We start from the raw sequence: 18,966 nt of genomic DNA, 5'->3' as shown, positions 1-18,966 counted from the left end.
TTCCCCAGCCTCTCGCCCCCCATGCCTACCTTACCCGCGAAGGGGCCTTTTCGTAAGACGCCGCCCTTTTTCCGGTTTAGACGAAGAATTGCGGACCCCTAGCGTGTTTGTGCATTCGCTTTTCCCAGTATTCACTCAAAGGAGGGAGAAGGAGCTCAGATTTTAGGACCCTCCTTTCCGCCGGGAGGGCAAGCTGCAGAAACTGCGTTTCCTCTCCCGCTCAAGTTTCGCGCTTCGGGTTTGCACAACGGACCCCATGGAGGAGGGAACTGAGAACGCGGGCGACAGCCAGCGCGTCCAGCAGCTCCTGCAAGTCATTGCCGAACTCAAAGTAAGGCCAAGCGACAGCCCTCTCTGCCCTGAAGCCTCAGCTGTAGACATACATACGGAACGTCCGCGCGTTGGGGGCCCCATGCGACTTTCGTTCTCTCCTTCTTTCCCTGTGCACTTCTTACGGGCCCCAGGGGGCTGGTTGGGGTCTCTCTGTGTGTGTGTACACATATACATGTGTTTGGATGGAGAGGTAGGAATACAGATCACCCCCCCTCAGCCGCATGCACTGTCGTTCGCATGCGCGTCCTGCAGCGCCGGGAGGCCCTTCACCTGTCTCTACTAGCCTCGCTAGAACGCCAGCTATCCAAAGCTCAGCTTGGCGGAGGGGGGGGGTTGGAGGGCCTCCCCTTCACGAAGGATATCAAACGGGAGGACGAAGGACGCGCAACCGCAGGGGGCCCTCCAGCGCCTCTTGGGCATCCCACGCCTGCAGGATCTCAGGGGGGCCCCTCGCTTAGGGGCCTCGTCCTGGACCCTGCAACGCAGCTCGAGATCAAAACGCTCCGCACGCGGCTTGCAGAGGCAGAGGGGGCCATCGAGAAGGCAAAGGAGGCTCAGACGGCGCAGCAGTTCTCTGGACAGAGGTGCGGATCTACGCTCGAATCCTTGCAGCTTTCGCTACTGCCGCTGACAAGAGTACCTTGCAGCTTTCGCTACTGCTGCTGACAAGAGTATCTTGCAGCTTTCGCCACTGCTGCTAACAAGAGTATCTTGCAGCTTTCGCTACTGCTGCTGACAAGAGTACCTTGCAGCTTTCGCTACTGCTGCGGACAAGAGTATCTTGCAGCTTTCGCTACTGCTGCTGACAAGAGTATCTTGCTGCTTTCGCTATTGCTGCATGAATGTGGAGGGAACGCAAGTGGACTCTTTCTTTCTCCTCCATGCAGAGGCCTCCACGAGCTCCTCTGACGGCAGCGCATCCATATATATCTATCTAAATATCTATAATTTCACGTATGCAGTCCCTCATCTGGTACCACGAGCTCGCATGCAGCTCCCATGGGCATTTAGCTACCCTTTTTTCGATGTGCGCTTGCGGTTGCCTCAGCGTCACTGGCCAGCGACTGATCACTAAGTGCAGAACTTTGCAGCAGGAGAACGCAGAGCTTGGACGAGCGCTTGCAGAGGGCTCTCTGCTCCCAGCGACAAGCCAAATAGGGGCCCTCAAGAAGCATGTTCTATTCTTGAAAAATGAGCTGAGGCACGGCTCCCCTGCGATGCCGCTTGGCTGCCCCCGAATAGAGGCCCTAGGCGATGAGCGGCAGGCCTTTACGCCTCCCGCAGTCAACGGGGGCAGAGGAGAGGAGAGGAGAGAAGAGACAGAGTGGCGAGGATGACGCCACGGATGCTGTGCATCGTCGTGTGGGCGGCGTGCTTGTTTGGTGTGCAGGCAACTGCGCGAGCTGAACGCGGATCTCGATGCTGACAATGAAGACCTTTCGCAGAAGCTCCAGGCTGTGTTTGTTAATTTTAGTGTAGGCTTTTGCGGCGTCGGTGGGGCTTGAAGAGGGCGTGTAGCTCACAGACAGCCTTTTGAGGGGTCTTTTTTTCTGGCCGCTGCTGGCTCCTGAGGCTGGCTCGCGAGGGCGGTGTGCGTGGCGTGTGCTTAGGAGGTTAAGGGCGAGCGAGATTCTCTAAAAGTGGAGGTGGCAGAGCTGCAAGCCAAGCTGAAGGCGACAACTAATACGCGCCCGCCACGGTGTGTTCGAGGCCTTCGCTGTGTGGCAATCTCTTGGCTGGCTAGGGGTATTCCGCTGCCGGCGCATTGTGACGAATGGTGCGAGTGGTCTGTGTCTATATATATGCATATTTGTGTGTGTATTTGTATTTGTGTGTGTATTTGTATTTATGTGTGTGTTTGTGTATTGTGTGTATTTCTGTATTGTGTGTATTTGTGTGTGTATTTGTATTTGTGTGCATGGTGCAGCTCGGAAAGAAGCTATGCTGGCCGCGAAAGCCCTTCGGGCAGCAGGGCGGAGCCAAGGGTCTCGTCGAGGGGCCCCTCTGTGGACTGGAGCAAGCGGGGGGGGTCCATAGGACCCTCTAGAGATAAAAACGCCAGATCTAGCCGGCGCGTTTGGGATAGAGAGCGGTCCCCAGAGGGTCACGCGCGAAGGGGGGGCATGCCCGAGGGGCCCCCGTCCACCTCCCACAGCAGAGCAGCGCGGGGAGAACGGGAGAGGGAAAGAGAAAGGGACAGAGAAAGAGAGCGAGAAAGAGAAAGGGAAAGAGACAGAGACAGAGAAAGGGAGAGGGAGCAGAAGGAAAGGGAAAGGGATTGGAGGGCAAAGGAGACACACAGGCGGCCATCGGATGACTCGAGGGGTGGCCGAGGCTCAGCCAGTGCAGCCTCGAGGCAGCGTAGTGGAGCGCGCTAGCAAACATTCTCAGCGCAGCCGGCTAGTCAGATCACCAGTTGGGTGCTTCGGCTAGGGGGGGACTGCCTAAAGGGAGAGCTGCCTAGCATTTGCTTGGCGAGCCGATTGGCTTGTGGCTGGCCGGCGGCTGACTGCCTCATTCATCGATTGTGGGTGTATGCTGAAATAGAAGGCACGCGTTAGAGGGTGATTAGCAAGTTCTTAGGTTGACTGCTCTACGCACACTAGAGAGTTGTTTGCTGCCTCCTGGAAATTAACAATACAACGGCCCTGCTTGAGGGGCGTCTTGGTTAGGGGGCGGGGGGCGGGGGGCGTTGAGCGCAAGCCTCGTAGGCCGCATGCGGTGCGGCATTTTCTCGGTAGCCTATCACCTAGCTAGATGATCTTTACGATGGCTTCCTAAATGGCTTGCACGCTAGCTGGCAAGTCGCCTTGCTGACACGTGGCTCCTAGAGCGCAGGGCATGCACTGCTCCAAGCCATCGTGCGAGATGCGTTTTTCGTTGGAGCGTACGGAGAGCTGTTCTCTCGTGAAGCGCCTCGTCTGGAGAAAAGTGTGTCTTCATCATGAGAGGCCCCTGGCGAGGATGCAGCGAGCTTTTTTCGTGATTTTGCAACCCCTCTCGCCCCCGACTCGCAAAGGATTGAGCAAAAGAATTGGTTTTTCCAGCACAAGGCCGAAGGCGGCAGCATCCCGCGTCCCTCGGGGAGGGCCAGGAATGTGCCGCGGGCTGCCGCTTCATCCCCGCATGCAAAGCAAATGTGGAAGGCGCAAGCCTCAGTCTAGAAAAAGGCAGGCAAGGACGACACGGGCCCAAGATGCTGCTTTTCAGAGGCGGTGGCTGCTTGCATCCCCATCTACACCATGTTTTTTCGCACAGGCCGGGTGTGTGCGTGTGTCTGCATGTGTACGTGTGCGTTCTTTCTGAGAAACCTGGAGAGCGTTCAGGGGCTAGAGGGCGGCGCAAGGGGGGCCCCTGAGAGGGGAGGCGGCCGCTCCTGGCCCCTCTTCGCCCCCCCCCTCACAACACGTCCCCCACTGCCGCTGTGCAATTCAAGCAGTGGCTCTAACGGCTCCGGAAGGGGGCCCCGACGCAAATCTTCGATGTCGGCGGTCCTGCGACTCTTCCGCGAGGGATACAGTACGACTGTTGGCTTCATCTTGGCAAGGGTGGTTCGGACTATGGGTGGAGCCTCTTTCGAGACCTCCATAGTGCCTGCCATCGCCCAGTTCTCCGCGCTGTGCTGACACAGATTCTCCCTCTGCAGGGGCCCCTGGGTGGGCTATCAGGTGCCCCGAGGTGCTAGTGGGTACCAATTCCATGGATTGCCTGCGCTCGGATTCTTCGCGGAGATGGAGTTCCTTCTCCTTTTCGCGGCCGAGGTTTCTGATGAGTGTGTGCGTGAAGAAGATGCAGAAGCAGAGGGTCGCAACGAGGGTCAGGACTAGCGAAACGATCGCAAGGACGGTGGCACTGCCCAGCCTGCAGACGGCAGCTCCCCCTTCCTGTGTTACGCAGGCTGCAACGTCAGTGCCGACACCCCACGCAGTGAGAGCGCTCAGCTGCACGATCAGCGCGACCATCCAAGACACCGTGCCTACAAGGTTGAGGGGCAGCTGCTTTAGCTTAAGGACGCAGGAATTGTTGAAGGGGACCAGCAGCATTGACGCAATGGCAGCGATCATGCCAAGGGAAGCAAACACAATGTACCCCGTCATCATGCGCAGGAACAAAGAGCCACTCTTTAAGAAGTGCGGGAGGTCCTTGCAGTGCAGATCAAATAATGTAGACCCCAACAAGGCTTCCCGCATCTCTACATACCGGCCCGACAGGGAGCCAGGTACACCCGGGTGTCTTCCAAGAGTCACACTGAAGGGTGGGGGGTTCGCCAGCGGTCCCTCGCGACTAGAGGTGTCCTCAGAGGAATCTTGTAGCTGACGCGGCAGGAAGCCCTCATCCAGCAGTGTTCTCCCTCCCTCAGCAGAGGCCCCCAACGCCTCCCCAGCGTTGGGTGCTGGTTCTGTTGTCGCTTCTGACACTGCAGACGATCCGGTCAGGGAGGGCGCAGTGTCGGCCGTCTCAGAAGGATGCTCCTCCTCTTCTCCAGGAACGGACAGCTCCTCTTCAGGGAGGCAATATGCACTGCTTATGGCGTCGTCATAGCTCAAGGGAGGATCGAACATGACCACAACCCCGGTGTCGCCTGCTCTCTCAAGGGTCTGTATTCTCTGGAGGTAGGCAAGGCCTAGCTCAACGCGAGTAATGTTGTGTCCGTTCGAGTCCTGATACATTAGCTCCTGATACCTCCATGTCCGTAGGCTTAAGGCTACGGCTATGAGAATGATGGAAAGGGAGCCGCACACGATGCAAACCCACATGGCGCTGTCTAGGGTCCTATTCCAAGCCTGCCCCACCTTCTCTCCAGCAATTACAACCTGTGCAGAGGCGTGCTTAACGCCCTCTTTCATGGACGTCGTTGCGCGCTTCAAGGTGCTGCGAGCGGTAAGGGCCTTCGAAGAAAGAGTGTCGCTTGGGCGTGCTGCTACGTTGCTTGTAGGGTTAGGAGGCTCTTGCGGATCGCCGGAGTGCCGTCTTGGCGACTTCTGACTCTCCATGCCTCTATAATCCTCATATATGGGCTGTAGATCTGGGGGGCCTCCCTGTTGGTTAAAAGGGTTATCTGCTTGCTGGTCCTCCTGCAGCCCTAAGCTTCCTCTGCGTCCACTGACGCCGTGTATTCCTTCCATCTCAGCCTGCTGGTGATAGTTCTCGGTTGTGTCAGACACCCCTTGAATGACAGGGCTTTCCCCAACGGCCCCAGGGTCACTTCCTGACTCCTCTGGTCTATCTCCTTCCTGGCCCCCTATAACTATGTACTGGGGAGTCGGCTCCCTCTCTAAAATACTCATAATGCCTGGCCTTTTTAGGTAAAGACGACAACGAGTCTGAAAAAACGCAAAAGGCGAGGCGGTATGCTTGCGCGACCTTTGGGGCACGCCAGACAACAGAAGGGGCTCCCTACTGGACTAACTAGAGAGAAGGCACTGGATGAATTCTACAAGGTGATATTCATATTAAAATTAAGCTACTGTGAACTATAGATGGTCTTTTGTGTGTACAGATACGGAATGCGCAGCAGTCGACTAGCAGAGGTGGGTCCGCCGGAAACACGAACGACATGTGGCCGCTCCAAGTTCTTCCGCTGTTCTCTTTCATCCTGCTCTTGCTTATTTTCTGCGCCTAAACACCTTAATACTGTTATATATACTCGGTAGCCTAAGGGGCTAATGATCTCTTGCATATTGAGGAGCGCATCATCAATGATGCATCCATTGCAGTACAGAGCGATGTTCGTAGGAGCGCACCACGACCACTGGACCGACAACAACCCATGAAAAATTTTTTGGGTCCGCAGATACCTTGAGGCTTAAACCATAAAGCACAAACTGTTTATCATTTTAATTGCACACATTTAATGTAACATTGAAAGTTTACCACATGGGCCCATTCCGGAGCCCCCCAAAACAAAATAATAGATGTTCTGGTTGGCGCGTAGGCCCATCCAAGGCTGGAAACAAAAAGCACTGTTCTTGAAAAGATGATCTAGAGCTTCAATGATAAGCATTTCGATATTACTGATGTTGAAAATGGTTTTGAATTACCTGGTCTCTCCCCAGTTCTGCACGAGCTGGCTGTACACCGCATCGTGCCACTGTTCCCCATGACCCAGCAGCACCCAAGCGTGCAGAATATGTTCTTCGTGATCCCTTAAGCATGCTTCCAAAATGGCGCACTGTTACTCCATTGGGAGTTCAAAGCTATTTTGTGCTTTGTTCATCCATGTAGCCATTGTTTCATGCAGTGATCCTTTTGATGGGCACAATGACACCGTTCCCCGGGGGGATGAAGGGTTCCGTTCTCCTCACTTCATGCAAACTAAAGGTATTGTCTATCCTTGAGCCTCCCATAAAGCCCTAATGAATTCTACGTATTTGCTCTAGAGCGGTTCCTGGGAAATCTTGCAAAGGGGGCACTTTCAGGCGCAGTGAACAGCTTGGCAAGTACTCTGCAGATTCCCGGAGCGGGAGTTCTCGGCGCGGGAATTCCCGGTGCGGGAGTCTTGAATGGAATGCCGGGCGGGGTCATGCAAGACCAGGCGCAGCCCGCAGCTGACTCTGCCCCAGAGGCGCAGCCAGTGGACCTTGATGCAATCGTAAGGACTTCATGATCAGGGAACACTGGAGCAAAAGATCAGATTCAACGCGTCGACATTACAGGAAGCAGCGCAAACGGCAGTGGATGAGGAAATCGAAAAAAGTGAATTGAGCATGACACAAAGGAATTTCCTTCTGTATTAACGTACATCCGTTGATGCTGTTTCGTTCTCTGTCAGCTACGAAGCTTGGCAACAAACTGAAGGAAGCAGTTGACGTAGGGCCTTTACTCCTCTGAGAAAGCCTTTAGAGCATTAACTCATGTCTCTCCTCAGATGCTGTCTGCGGCGACTTCATCTCACGTCCGAAAGGTAGCGATATCCCAAAAAAACTTCTAAGTGCAATGCCTCCACCGCACACTTGGTTACCTAGGGCGTCAATTACTCAGCCACAGTGGTGCAGCCCCCACCTCCCCCTGAAGAGCAAACTGTGAGACACCATTATAAATGCTTATGAAACGTACATTCGTTTTACGAAACCGTTACCCACTTTACATTATCTCAGGGAATCGAATTAACTGCTGGAGGTCGTACGTCTGCTACTGCACACACGCCGCAGGGAATGAATGTTTAATGTTCTTCTATACAGAACAAGAGCCTCTTTACACCGCCCCAGTCATCATCCTTCTGCCCCCTGAACCGACACCCACGTGGGTTACTGCCGAATTATCTTTGAACTTTCCCAGCAAGTCACCAGCTCTGTTTCTCTCTGGACTCATGCCGCTCTATCTGGCATCCTCTTTCTCTTGTCTGTTTTTGAATCACATCCTGTATACCCTCTTTGTCTTTCATTTGTTCATGGGGTGACGCATTCGACATGTAATCTGCTTCCATGCGCTGCTTGTCTCCAGGGAGAAGCTGGAGTTCGCAAGGGCGGTTGCATGCCTTGGGAAGATGAACTCTCCCGAAATGAGGCAAGCAAGAAGCGCGGAGCTGGCGGAGATGGCGACTATCAAGGGCCACACGATCGCCGAATTGCAGGCGGAAATCGCCGAGGCGCAAGAGGAACTAACAAAAGTTAGACTCCCCCCCTCCCTCCTCACACAATATCCCAAAGGGATTCAAAAGCATCCCCTGTTAAATTACGTCTATTCATGCAAAGGATATCCCCTAGTGTTAGCGTTTGTGCTCGTGTTTCTATTTTTGCTACCAGAAGAAACTACACACGCTTGCCTGTTTGCTTTACTAGCCGTAGATTTTTGTGGCTACAAAGCTGTCCGAGAATTTGTCTACCGCTATCACTTTTGCACAGCTAATATACGTGAATGCGTGAATGAAAATCTTGCGATCGTGGCATTGAATGGATGATCCTCTCTTCAGGCGAAATCTGACAGGAGGCGAGTGCAGCAAGAGTTGCGGCAGGTAGCATCAAATGCAGTGGAGGGTGGCGCGGTGAGTCATATGAATGTCTTCAACGCGCTATTCCATTCTGGTCAGTTCTGTGCTCCCTGGCAACTGCATCTGTGCGTGTGCGTGTTCTTAGTCTCAGGCTGATGTCCTTTTCCTCAAACGAGACACGCAGCTGGCAGACGAGAAGATTACTATCTATCTTGATAAGTTGCAGCGACTCGAGATAAAGTTGGCCAGGGCACAAGAGAAAGAAGAGAAGGGGGAAGGCCAAGCCCTTGCTGAGGAAGAGCGAGAAGAAGAACGTGAAGAAGAAGAGGGTGATGATTTTGAGGATGAAGCGTCAGAAGAATCCAAAGGAAAGTCGGGGAGATCGGTAGGCTCGCATATTCCAAGACTGAGCACTGGGGCAAACGAATTGCATACCTTGAACTGAATTGCCCAGAATAAATCAAAGAAGAAACCAAAGAAGAAATGGTGGAAGAGCAGATCAGGTTTTCCACAAGTTGACAAGGATAACCTTAGAACTTCTGTACGTGAATTTAACGACGCTTCCACTATACACTCAAATGAGGAGCAGCAGTACCGCGTGCAGAAGGTGGATCAGATGCTACCACAGAGATCTCAGGAGTTGCGAAGCACCGCAGCAAATCATCAGCGGCAGGAAACGCCTTCTTGGTCAACCCTACGAAGTATTAGACGACAGGATAGAGGCACACGTAACAGTAGCAGCAGCCGATAGCGCTGTTTTGTTCACAGCTTATGGCTGAACGGATGCGCTTACTACAAACACTGCATCGCGTCCCTCCTCCAGCAGCACGTTCCCGATGTCAGCGGTGCCCATAAGGTTGTTGTCCTCTTCTGACGCTGCCGCAGCCTTTGCATCGAACACGTTCGGCAAGTACTCGCAGCTCACCAACAGCTGTGAGCTAAGGCGTTCACGTTAGCAGAGGATTTTTTACGAAATCTAGCAGGGACTCGGCACTGTGCGTTTGCCAGTGTGTTGCTAACAATGGCAAGTTAGCTGCACCATTCAAACGTTTAGCGGTTCGACTGCAGAGGAGTTCGTAAAAAAGAAGCGTGGCACAAGAGCCGCTCTGCGGCTGCAAGGAGTGTCGTCCTCCCCCGAATCACTAGAGGTGTCAAGTGCATACCGGGAGGTGTACTTGCGATAAACGCCTGCTACATCCCACCCGCAAATGTCCCACAGTTATATCCATCAGTCACCACCATAAGGTAATGAAACCGGGGCCGCAACAGACCCGATTTAAAGAGGGATGTGTGCATATGTTGACTGAGATATATCGAATAAACATATAGGTACCGTATACATAGAGACATATCCGCGCTGCGAAGTGGCCATTCCATAGAGCACGCGGTGTGGCGCAAACGTGCCTGTGATTAGCATGGTGTTCGAGCTAGCTTGCATATGGTAGGTAGGCTGTTTAGGCCGGGTTCCCGTAGAAGGAACATATCTGTTTTGCACATACAAAACGATGTAAATTAATACCTGGTGAGCTGGAGGGCGGACCGCAGCGTCACGTGGCTGCGGCAATGTCCCTTAAAATGTCTCTAGACAGGTAAAAAGGGTGTTTCTCTGCAGCTCTCTCTGCTGCTGCTCAACTTTAACCGCGCCGTTTGCTTTCTGGGATTCGACATGTTTCCCGTGTCTGCGGCTCTGTGGCCGGGCTCTGCAGCACGCGTGCATGGCAGTGCGAACGGATGGGAGGTGACTTGGAGCCGTCAACCTGTTAAACGTCTGTTGTAAGCTCGTCGATCTTGTTCCTTTTGGTTGCCGCCGCGGTCGTGTATTCATGTTCGGGACCGCAGAGGATGTACAGGAGGTTGTAAGCATCCTCAAAGTGGCGACCTGCAATTCGCAGACGGCTATTTGCATAGGGCTTTCCCTTCGCCTGCACTCTGGACCAGAGCACGTCTCCCATCTCTTCGTACAGCCAGGCCAGCGAGTACGAGGGCAAGGGAAGCACCTGAGAGGGGGCAAGCAGAAGATCGCATGCACGAGGAAGGTGCGCTTCACAAACCTCTAGAGGAGTCTAAATAAAGAGCCGTGGACGGACAGCCTCCATGGAGGCATCTCTGCGGACTATTGGCGAGGAATAACGGGAACCGCCTCGAAAAAAGAACGAACGGAGAGGGGCACCACCGAAAGGTGACTCTCAGAAAAGCTCAAGCGAGCAGCAACAACGGTGAAAAAGGCCAAACAAGAAAGGAAGCAACGCGGGGAGGCCCAGGGCCATGGCCATCCCGGCATTTTCAATAAGAAAATGAATGCGCATCCACCGCGTACTTGTAGCCTTACAAGCTACCTATTCCCAAGCAGCACGATCAGATCGGCACTCCTCAAGCACACCCTCCCCTCCACCCCCGGCCCACCCCTCCTTCGCCCACTTACTGCCGAAACATATTCCAGTCGGTGCATCTGGTGGACGTAGGCGGACTCATAGTCGCCTGCAGCGCGGTAGCCTTCAAACAAGATAGTATCCAGCTGAGAGGCAGCCACAAAACGGGAGCCGCTCGCACAAACATCGAGGAAGAGAGCAGAACGCACTGGACACTACGTATGCGGCACAATTATTCGGCCCATAGGGGCGTCCCGCACACTTCTCCCCCCTCTTCCTCCTCCATGCACGCCTGCTTAAAGACATGCACAAGCGTCCGATTGCTTTTTGTTTATCTTCTCGTTCTCTTTTTCTCTCTCCCCCTCTCGCACGGATGCACAGTACACATCTGGACATCTATGTCTACACCCATATATACGCCCCTACGCATACAAATCCCCCCTTCTGTGTGTTCGACACCTGTCCTTCAGCCTCAGATTAAAAGTGAGCTCGAAAAGGTTTTTCTCCTCACTTGGAAAAGAATCCAATGCCGCGTAAAAACTCGAGAAGCCTGTTCGTAAACCATCTCCGCATCGGGCATATCGTTCTTGTTGGTGTCTGCCAGCCGATCGGCATAAGCCGTTTCAAAAGTAACATACTGCTCAATAGTTGCGTCAACCGGCACAGTTCGGCACACACTGCAAGGGCTGGAAGTTGTGACCTGCGCCACACACAGACACACACAGAAACACACAAAGACACTACCCAGTCCCCTAGAAAGCACAGCATCACCGGCTGCCGCATGGCAGGTGAATACGAAGGAGATAAGGAGAAGAGGAACAAGAAGAACGCGAAGAAGAAGCAGAAACCGAAGCCGCAGAATTGAAAGCAAAAGAATAAGAATAAGAAGGACGCCTTTTCGGTGTATCCGTAGTATGCGTGCTCGTCCTCTGTCCGGCAATCCGGAATGTAAGGCAGTGAAAGTGTGCAACGGGTGCGTGTGGAGCGAGGAAACAAGCGCGCACCTCATCATCTGTTTTAAAGTACATGCTGCCGGTGCCGCACGTAGGGCATCTGAAGCCTCGTGCTTTGTCGACTGGATCGACGCAACGCGAGCAGCCGCACGTGAAGAGCCAGCCCTGCACCTTCTCCCTGCGCATGTTTGTGCTTTTGAAGAGCTCTTCATCGCCGATGTAGCTGATTGTGATTTCATCGCCACGGTTGAGGGCCACTCGCGAGCGCAGAACGAATGCGTCGTCCTCTCCATAGTGCCAGCATGCGGTTGCCTCGCAGCTGTGCGCCATCATGGAGATCCTGTTGTACAGCACTAGGCCCTGTGTCTCCGTGTGGTGTCCAAAGCTGTTGTATCGCCAAACTAGAAGCAGGCGTTCGTACAGTCTGGCGTCGATGTCGCCTTCCAAGTAGCCGCAGACTCGCAAAACGTCTTGGCTGGGTTCGCTATCCTCGTCGGGCACCCACTTGTCGAGACACACGTTGAAGGCCTCTTCATCGAGCATCGTCAGCGAGCAGAGTGCCGCGAGATGCCAGATGGGGGGCAGCTCGAAAGCCGTCTCTCCATTCAGCTCATTCAGGAGATCCCACAGTTCTGGATTGAGGGAGGGCACAGCGACCAACACAGGCCGCTCGACAAAGATGACTTCTCCCGGGGCCAGGGCGTTTCGGGTGTACAGACACCTCCCCTTGCCCTCCACGCGGCGAACATGCACGCGCTGGGCAATCTGCGATAAGGTGAAGGGCTCGAGCGACTGGGAGGCCTCTTCCTCCCCTCTGCCTTCCGCAGCAGCTTCTTCTTCGACACTGGCTTCCGCCTCGTCCCCTTCCTCTTCTATCCCTGTTTTCTCCTCCATATCCACGCCGTAGTCCTCGTAATCCGCCTCCGCCTCTTCGTAGGGCCCATTCGTGCCTTCTTGGTCTTCCGCTGCCCCCTCCTGCGTCTCAGCACCCTCATAAGAGTAGTCATACGCCTCCTCGTCCTCTAGTTCCGCCACGGGAGACTCCGCTTCCAAATATCCGGAGTCTCCGTCTTCCCCCTCGCCTTCTGCCGCCTTCTCCCCATCCGCCTCCGTGTAATACTGCGTGTAGTCGAGGTCCTCGGCCTCCCCGTCATGCTCTGCATAGTCGCCCTCCGGGTACAACGTCTGTCCTTCCTCGGCCCCTACCCCTTCTTCTCCCGCTGCGGGTGAGGTGTACGGGTGACCCTTCCTACTGGAAGCTCGAGCCCAACCATCCTCTGCGAAGGTGACTTCCTCCCTCTTATACCCTCCTCCTGTGGAGGCGGTAACCCCTTGCAGCAACCTCCGCATCGTGCTGCGCTGGATGCCTTTCTAGTGTCTGCCAAGCAGCTGAGAGGAAAAATGCCGCCAAATGTGGCACAGCAAAGCAAGCAAATAGGAACTCGGACAAAAAAGGAGAGAAAGAGGCCACCTTTACACAGGCTTCAGTGCGCCGACTCGCAGCAACAACGGCCCGCCGCGACTGGCTCAGCCAAGGAATCGTAAAACCCAAATCGAATTTAAACCCCTGACCCTACACGCTAAAACTCTGTGATATCGAAAACATGAAGACGGAAGAAATCATGACAGAAAATGAGAAGGAAACAAGAGTAAAAATGATCCCGCGGAAACCGCACCGACAGCAGCGAGCTGGCCGAGGCCAGCGGTATGAGGCTCTCCAATATATGATTTTGATTCTTCTCTCCCCGTGACAAGAGAATAAGACAATTAAAAACGGTGTGACAGACGAGAGAAGAACAACAGAACCGACACATGCACAGGTGCTTGGATGCCTGTGCTGAGACCGGCGTGCCGTGTTGAGGTGTACATACGCCGGAGAAGTCTGGAGCCCTAAAATGTACTCAGTCGAGCTTCAGCTCTAAGTGCTAGACCTTGATGCTTTCTTCTTGTACAACGTTAAAATGCCAACAATATTCCAAAGAGGGTCTCTCCTAATTCCGTCGTCAATCGCCTGAGCTTACAGGGCATCCGTACGGCAGCAATCGAGAGGCGCCACAAAACTTTAGTCTTCTTCGCCCCAATAGACTAAAGAATTAATCAACAAGGCAACAAAATGAGGTTGGTTTTCATATTGGGGATCTCTTTTTATATTGTGAGGACGTGAGGCGTAGATTTTGTATGGTGTGTATAGTGAGGAAACTAGGGCCCCTGAACGGCATCAGCGCGCGAGTGGGCGCCCGTGCGCCGTTGGTGGGATGAAGAGTTTGCCCCCAGATCCGAGGCTTCGGGGTTATTGTACATTTTCTGTGTCATAATCTCCTGCGAGTGCCATTGCTATCCGTCTGTGTGACTTCTATTCTCGATTTCTTTGCTACTCCCTTCTGCTTGTTCCGCAGTGCCTTCCTCTGCTGCACCCCAAAAGGGAGATCCTGTTTTTCTGTGCCTCGTCTGAACGCTATCCTCGACGCCTGGTGGCTCTGTCTTCTTCCTACAGGCCGTTGCCTGTGCTACGGCTCTGGGGGCCCCTGCATCGCCAAAGGGGGCCCCCAGGAACGCCTGCGAGGGTTCGTCGGCTTCGCACTTCCTTGCAGGGGCCTCGGGTGTATGCGCTCCGGCTCATGTGACTGGCCTGTGCGGAATACTGTCTCAACGCTTTCTCTGCCCCCTGCCTAAAGCACCGAAAAGACGCAGACTTTCGGCGTCATGGATTTCCCTAGGGGGGCTTCTCCCCCTTTCGCCGATGCAGTGGCCTCGTGCCTGACTTACCATGGGGGACCGCTGGATCTTAGTGTTTCTTTGGCCCTTCAGTGCGTTGATGCCTGCTCAACCAGCCGTGACAATACGAGATATCTGCTTTCCCAAGCTGCAGAAAAGCTGAGACAAGGCTCCGACCCAGAAGGCATGTACAGGGCCCTAGAGGTAAGGAAGCGTTGCGCCTCTATTTACGGTGTTTTGGAGGAAGCATGTCTTGCTGCGGCTTAGGAGATTCGGCGAAGGCCCTTCGCAAAGAAGGCTGTACAGAGGGATACGGTAAACTCTCTGTGTATGTAGGGTCTGGGTATATGTATATATATATGTATATTTACGCGAGCGCTGCTTCAGCTGGTGGAGATCTGCGTGAAAAACAATGGCCTAGACTTTGCACGACACATGGACGAGCACTTTCTCCGATCGATGGCGAAGGTTCTCAAGATCGTCAGTAAAAGGCACCCTTGCTGCCTACACCTTGGGGAAGATGTATCGCTGCTCTAGCGTCTCCCCCTTGGGAAGATGTATCGCTGCTCTAGCTTCTCCCTCTTGGGAAGATGTATCGCTGCTCTAGCTTCTTTCTCTTGGGAAGATGTATCGCTGCTCTGGCTTCTCCCCTTGGGAAGATGTATCGCTGCTCTAGCGTCTCCCCCTTGGGAAGGTGTATCGCTGCTCTACGTTCTCTACCTTGGGGAAGATGTACCGCTGCTCTAGCGTCTCCCCCTTGGGAAGGTGTATCGCTGCTCTACGTTCTCTACCTTGGGGAAGATGTATCGCTGCTCTAGCTTCTCCCCTTGGGAAGATGTATCGCTGCTCTGGCTTCTCCCCTTGGGAAGATGTATCACTGCTTTAGCTTCACCTCGGGGAAGATGTATCGCTGCTCTAGCCTCACGCGTGTTCGGCCGCCTGCTGCAGGTGTGTGTATTCGTGCAGACGACCTTCAGGCGCTCTCTTACAAAGGATGTCAAGGAGAAGCTAACAAAAATTATAGGCGGGTACGTGGCCTTAGATTTGTCGGCATTCGGGCATGTCACGAAGGCATAAAAGAAGAGATCTGACAGCGGCGTTTCGGGTGGATTTGTGTATTCAGGCCGTTTGTTCATCCTGGAGTCGCGACGGATCCTAGAATCCATGTGAGATGCAAGCTGCTTAGGACGTCGATTGACGTGCTGTTGAGGAATTCGGATGGATAGGGCTGCGGGGAAAGGAGGGGAGGCGAGGGTTCCTTGGCACTGGAGCTCTTTGTGTGCATGCATACAGAAATTGAAGCGGAAGGTTCTGTACATGCTGCAATTATGGCACGGTGGGGATGGCTCGAGCGCTCGCCCTTGCTTCTTTACGGGCCTTGTGTTTAGGGTGGTCGCAGGCGTGAGCGTTTAGGCCGTATACATATATATATATATATATCACTATGTACTGATATATTCAAATATATATAAACACTTTGGTAGCTGTATGATGTGGGCGCAGACTCCTTTGTGCTCTACCAAGAGCGGTGCCCCGCCCTCTTTGCAATGTACAGGAAGCTGCGGAGCAAAGGTGGGTGGACGGTGTCTCGAAATGCGAGAGATTAGATTCTGCAGAAGGGTTGCGCTGGAAGGGCATCTGCTTTTGCTTCTGCGTCTGCGGTGTGTGTGTGTGTGTGTCTCTGCACATCCCTACATCAGGGGTAGAATTCCCGCAGATTGATCGATCGCAAAGGTATCTCGTCAAGAATGCAGAGGTATATATAGCAGGCCCAAGAAAGACAGTCTTTCTAAGTGTGGAGATAATGCTGAAGGGGCGAGTCTCCCGGAAGGCGCGCTGCGGGAATCTGCGTTTGCCTTTCCACCGAAGCCATCTGCATTTTGGCTCCTGGGCTATGCTCTTGTCTGGCACGAGTAGTCGCGCTGCACTGAGCATTTTAATGCAAAAACACGCTTTGTCATGTGTACTTTGGTCGACCTTTTAGGAATCACCTGCCTTCAGCGTTCCGCGACATGCAGTGCCGCCAACGCCACCGCCTCCCCCACCATTACCAGGCCGAACTTCTTCTTCTTTTTCTTCTTCATCACCTTCTTCTTTTTCTTCTTTCTCTGGCTCCTCCTTTTCGGCAAACTCTTCGGGCCTTTCGGTCGAGCCCATCGAGCAGCAGGTTCGTGCGCGTCCGCTGCGTCCTCTCTAGAAGCTTTTTTTGCTTCTGTGTGTGCATATATATATATATATATATATATATATATGTGTATGCGTGTGTGTGTTTGTGTGTGTCTCTGTGTTTTTGTGTGTGTGTCTGTGTGTGTTTGTGTCTCTCTCTGTGTGTGTGTTTGTGTGTGTCTCTGTGTGTGTGTGTGCTTGTGTGTCTCTGTGTGTGTGTGTGCATGGTCCCCGCCTTTCCCCTCCCTCACTCCCTTCTGCTTCATTCTGCTTCCGCTTCTTGCCGCTATGTCTTTTTGCTGGCGAATTTTTAGGTTGGCCAATTACGGCAGTCCCTTGCCATCCTCGCCTCCCCGGGGGCCCCTCTTTCCCGGCGCCTCGCGGCGTACAGACACCTGAAGGCCTCCCGGGAGTCCCTCGGAGGGTGGCTGCAGTCTCTCTCCCAAACGGATCAAGACATGCAGCGCAACCTTTCCTCCTTATCAGCGGGCCTAGAACTAGCTGACTACGTGGACAAGGAACTGGCGAAGGGGGAACCTTCAGAAGACAGGCTCGACGAGTCACGCCGCTCCTTGGAAGGCCGTCAGAAGGGGCCTCAGAAGGCCGTAGGCTCGTCAGAGGGGCCTCGAGGGGCCTCCATCAGCCTCCTGGACCTATCGCCAACAGAAACCCAAGAGGATCAGGCCCCCTCTGCAGAGAGAGAGGCCTCGGCTGCTACCAGGGGCCCCTCCGTCCCCTCCGCTGGTGGGGCCCCCGACCTGTTGCCCCCAAGGGCTGGAGGCCCCTCCACCTTCGCCCTTCTCCCTCCGCCTCCGGCTTTCTCGACCCCTGCAGGATCTGTGGTGGCTGCTGCCGATAGAGTTAGCCAGGGGGCCTTCTCCGGGGGCCCCCCTCAGCAGGATCCTTGGTCTGCTCTCAGCGACCTCTCGTGTGGAGGAAAAGGCTCTGCAGGGCCTCCTTCGCCGTGTTCTGGCTCCCGCTCTCCGGCAAAAACCCCCCTATCCTCTGCCCCCAATGGCAGTAGCAGCAGCAGCAACAGCAGCAGCAACAGCAGCAGCAACAGCAGCAGCAGCTCCCTAGGGGCCCTCCCAGCAGCAATCTCGGTGGCCAGCAGTTCGTTCTCCCCCAGGCTGTCTGCTCCTGCTCCCTTCATTCCTTTGCTTCCTCCAGAGGGCCCATCCGCCCCTTGGGCCTCGGGGCCTGCAGCAGGCTCGACTTCTCAGGGGGCCCCTGGGGGTTCCTCCGGGATGGCTCCCCCACCTGGCGTCCTTCCAGATTTGCATCCATGTGTCGCGTCTGTTGCACCCTCAACGCCAGGGCCCTCGAGTAGCGCCTCCGGAGCTGCTGCACCCTGGCACACGTTTTCTTTCGGGGATTTCGTTGCTGCTAGCCCCCAGCAGGGGACTCCAAACCGGCCTCAGGGGCCCCCTCTGGGGGGCCCCCAAGCGGGAGGAACCCCTTGGCAGGGAGGCCTGCCCTTTGGGAACCGTCTGGCTCTTATGGGGCCCCCAGCGCCTCGCAGTGTAGAAGACGACCCCTTTGCTGATTGCGGACCGCGTGATCAGCAAGACCACTGGCTGCGGCAACCCTCCCAGCAGACCAGCTCCTCATCAACAGGCGCAGGGGCAGAGGTGCTGCCGGTACAGCTCCCTATGGTATTGGTACCCAGCCAGCAGGATCGGGAAGGGAGAGGCCCCCACTCGCCGCCCAAATCGCCAGATTCATCCAATTGTAGCTCTTCTGGAGGCAGCAGCCAGGGCCCCCCCCCTGCTGCCCGTGGCACTCACAGCCCTGTCCATGCCGCCCTTTGGCCAGATACCGACACTCAAAGGAGCGCAGAAACCAACGCCCGCGACTCTTATTCATTCGCGGCTGCTTCTGCTCCAGTCAGCTGCCCCGCCTCTCCTTTCAACGAGTTTTCACCATCTATACACCCCTCCAGATCCTTTTCTAAGGGTCAGTCTGCAGAGGGGCCTACTTGGCCAGGGGACTCAGAAACGCAGAGCGTGCAGCAGCAGCAGCAAAGTCACCAGCAGTGGCCAGGGCCAGTCGAGAATCTCGCGAGCAGCGACAACAACGCTGCTGTAGACGGGCGACGGTTTTCCTTTGGGACCCCTTCAGAGAGGTCGACCTCCCAGCCGGAGCAAACCAGTCGACGGGGGGCCTCCCCAAGGCCGACTTTAGAGGGCAGAGCGTGGACTCGCAGCAATTCAGGTGCTTCCGAATGCAAAGGCTCCCCAGCTGTCTGGCCACAGGGCACCTACGGGGGCATTAGTGAGGAGGCCCCCTTCGGGGGACCCCGTCGAGCCACCCCATTCCCTGGGGCTCAAGGCGCCTCTAATGGAAACACCCAAGCGTTCGGTCCAGGGGCCACCACTGACAATGAGCTGTTAGATAAAGTGCATCAGCAGCTGGATGAAATGGCGTTTAATCTTGACCTCTCGGAGCTGTAAGCAGCAAAAGGGTTGTCTACAAGCCCTAGGGGTCGCCCCTGGACGGC

The 18,966-nt window shown here is 54.8% G+C and overlaps 5 protein-coding genes across 5 annotated transcripts; 3 read left to right on the top strand and 2 right to left on the bottom strand.

The window, feature by feature from the left end:
* Nucleotides 1–256: 256 nt before the first annotated feature.
* LOC34620775 (zinc finger CCCH domain-containing protein 13) lies at nt 257–2,711 on the top strand. Its single transcript, XM_026335438.1, has 7 exons — nt 257–331; nt 586–652; nt 740–917; nt 1,382–1,534; nt 1,724–1,808; nt 1,944–2,032; nt 2,261–2,711. Exons 1-7 carry the CDS (start codon nt 257–259, stop codon nt 2,709–2,711), a joined length of 1,098 nt encoding a protein of 365 aa, XP_026191223.1.
* Nucleotides 2,712–3,764: 1,053 nt separating this feature from the next.
* On the bottom strand, nt 3,765–5,621 carry LOC34620774. The gene has a single exon (XM_022734010.2). The coding sequence runs from the start codon at nt 5,619–5,621 to the stop codon at nt 3,765–3,767; it is 1,857 nt and encodes a 618-aa protein (XP_022588935.1).
* Nucleotides 5,622–6,497: 876 nt separating this feature from the next.
* LOC34620773 lies at nt 6,498–8,708 on the top strand. The gene is made up of 7 exons (XM_026335466.1): nt 6,498–6,622; nt 6,685–6,925; nt 7,177–7,264; nt 7,515–7,575; nt 7,777–7,942; nt 8,246–8,317; nt 8,409–8,708. Exons 1-7 carry the CDS (start codon nt 6,498–6,500, stop codon nt 8,706–8,708), a joined length of 1,053 nt encoding a protein of 350 aa, XP_026191251.1.
* A 1,315-nt stretch (nt 8,709–10,023) lies between these two features.
* Nucleotides 10,024–12,935, bottom strand: LOC34620772. The gene is made up of 4 exons (XM_026335465.1): nt 12,045–12,935; nt 11,144–11,332; nt 10,686–10,778; nt 10,024–10,260 (listed from the first exon to the last, which is right to left on the bottom strand). The coding sequence occupies exons 1-4, from the start codon at nt 12,933–12,935 to the stop codon at nt 10,024–10,026; spliced, it is 1,410 nt and encodes a 469-aa protein (XP_026191250.1).
* A 1,353-nt stretch (nt 12,936–14,288) lies between these two features.
* LOC34620771 (proline-rich protein 36) lies at nt 14,289–18,919 on the top strand. Its single transcript, XM_026335464.1, is given in 8 exon segments — nt 14,289–14,504; nt 14,688–14,780; nt 15,424–15,464; nt 15,775–15,872; nt 16,001–16,056; nt 16,285–16,317; nt 16,781–17,486; nt 17,637–18,919. Coding segments are annotated over 8 exon segments (2,526 nt in total).
* The last annotated feature ends 47 nt before the right edge of the window (nt 18,920–18,966 follow it).

This window comes from Cyclospora cayetanensis, unplaced genomic scaffold, assembly GCF_002999335.1.
Source record: "Cyclospora cayetanensis isolate NF1_C8 unplaced genomic scaffold, CcayRef3 CcayRef3_contig_7, whole genome shotgun sequence".
In the NCBI taxonomy this organism is placed as follows: domain Eukaryota; phylum Apicomplexa; class Conoidasida; order Eucoccidiorida; family Eimeriidae; genus Cyclospora; species Cyclospora cayetanensis.
Note: the sequence above shows the minus strand (reverse complement) of the source record. Positions and strands in the feature narration are given on the sequence as shown.

Coding starts and splice junctions, on each gene's coding strand:
- LOC34620775 (XM_026335438.1), top strand. CDS start 257: ATGGAGGAGGGAACTGAGAACGCGGGCGACAGCCAGCGCGTCCAGCAG. Junction 653..739: donor GCTATCCAAAGCTCAGCTTG/GCGGAGGGGGGG, acceptor GGGGCCCTCCAG/CGCCTCTTGGGCATCCCACG. Junction 1,809..1,943: donor CTGTGTTTGTTAATTTTAGT/GTAGGCTTTTGC, acceptor GCGTGTGCTTAG/GAGGTTAAGGGCGAGCGAGA.
- LOC34620774 (XM_022734010.2), bottom strand. CDS start 5,621: ATGAGTATTTTAGAGAGGGAGCCGACTCCCCAGTACATAGTTATAGGG.
- LOC34620773 (XM_026335466.1), top strand. CDS start 6,498: ATGGCGCACTGTTACTCCATTGGGAGTTCAAAGCTATTTTGTGCTTTG. Junction 6,623..6,684: donor GTTCCCCGGGGGGATGAAGG/GTTCCGTTCTCC, acceptor CCTCCCATAAAG/CCCTAATGAATTCTACGTAT. Junction 6,926..7,176: donor CAGTGGACCTTGATGCAATC/GTAAGGACTTCA, acceptor GAAAGCCTTTAG/AGCATTAACTCATGTCTCTC.
- LOC34620772 (XM_026335465.1), bottom strand. CDS start 12,935: ATGCGGAGGTTGCTGCAAGGGGTTACCGCCTCCACAGGAGGAGGGTAT. Junction 10,779..11,143: donor GGCATTGGATTCTTTTCCAA/GTGAGGAGAAAA, acceptor GCTGCCTCTCAG/CTGGATACTATCTTGTTTGA. Junction 10,261..10,685: donor GACTGGAATATGTTTCGGCA/GTAAGTGGGCGA, acceptor GCCCCCTCTCAG/GTGCTTCCCTTGCCCTCGTA.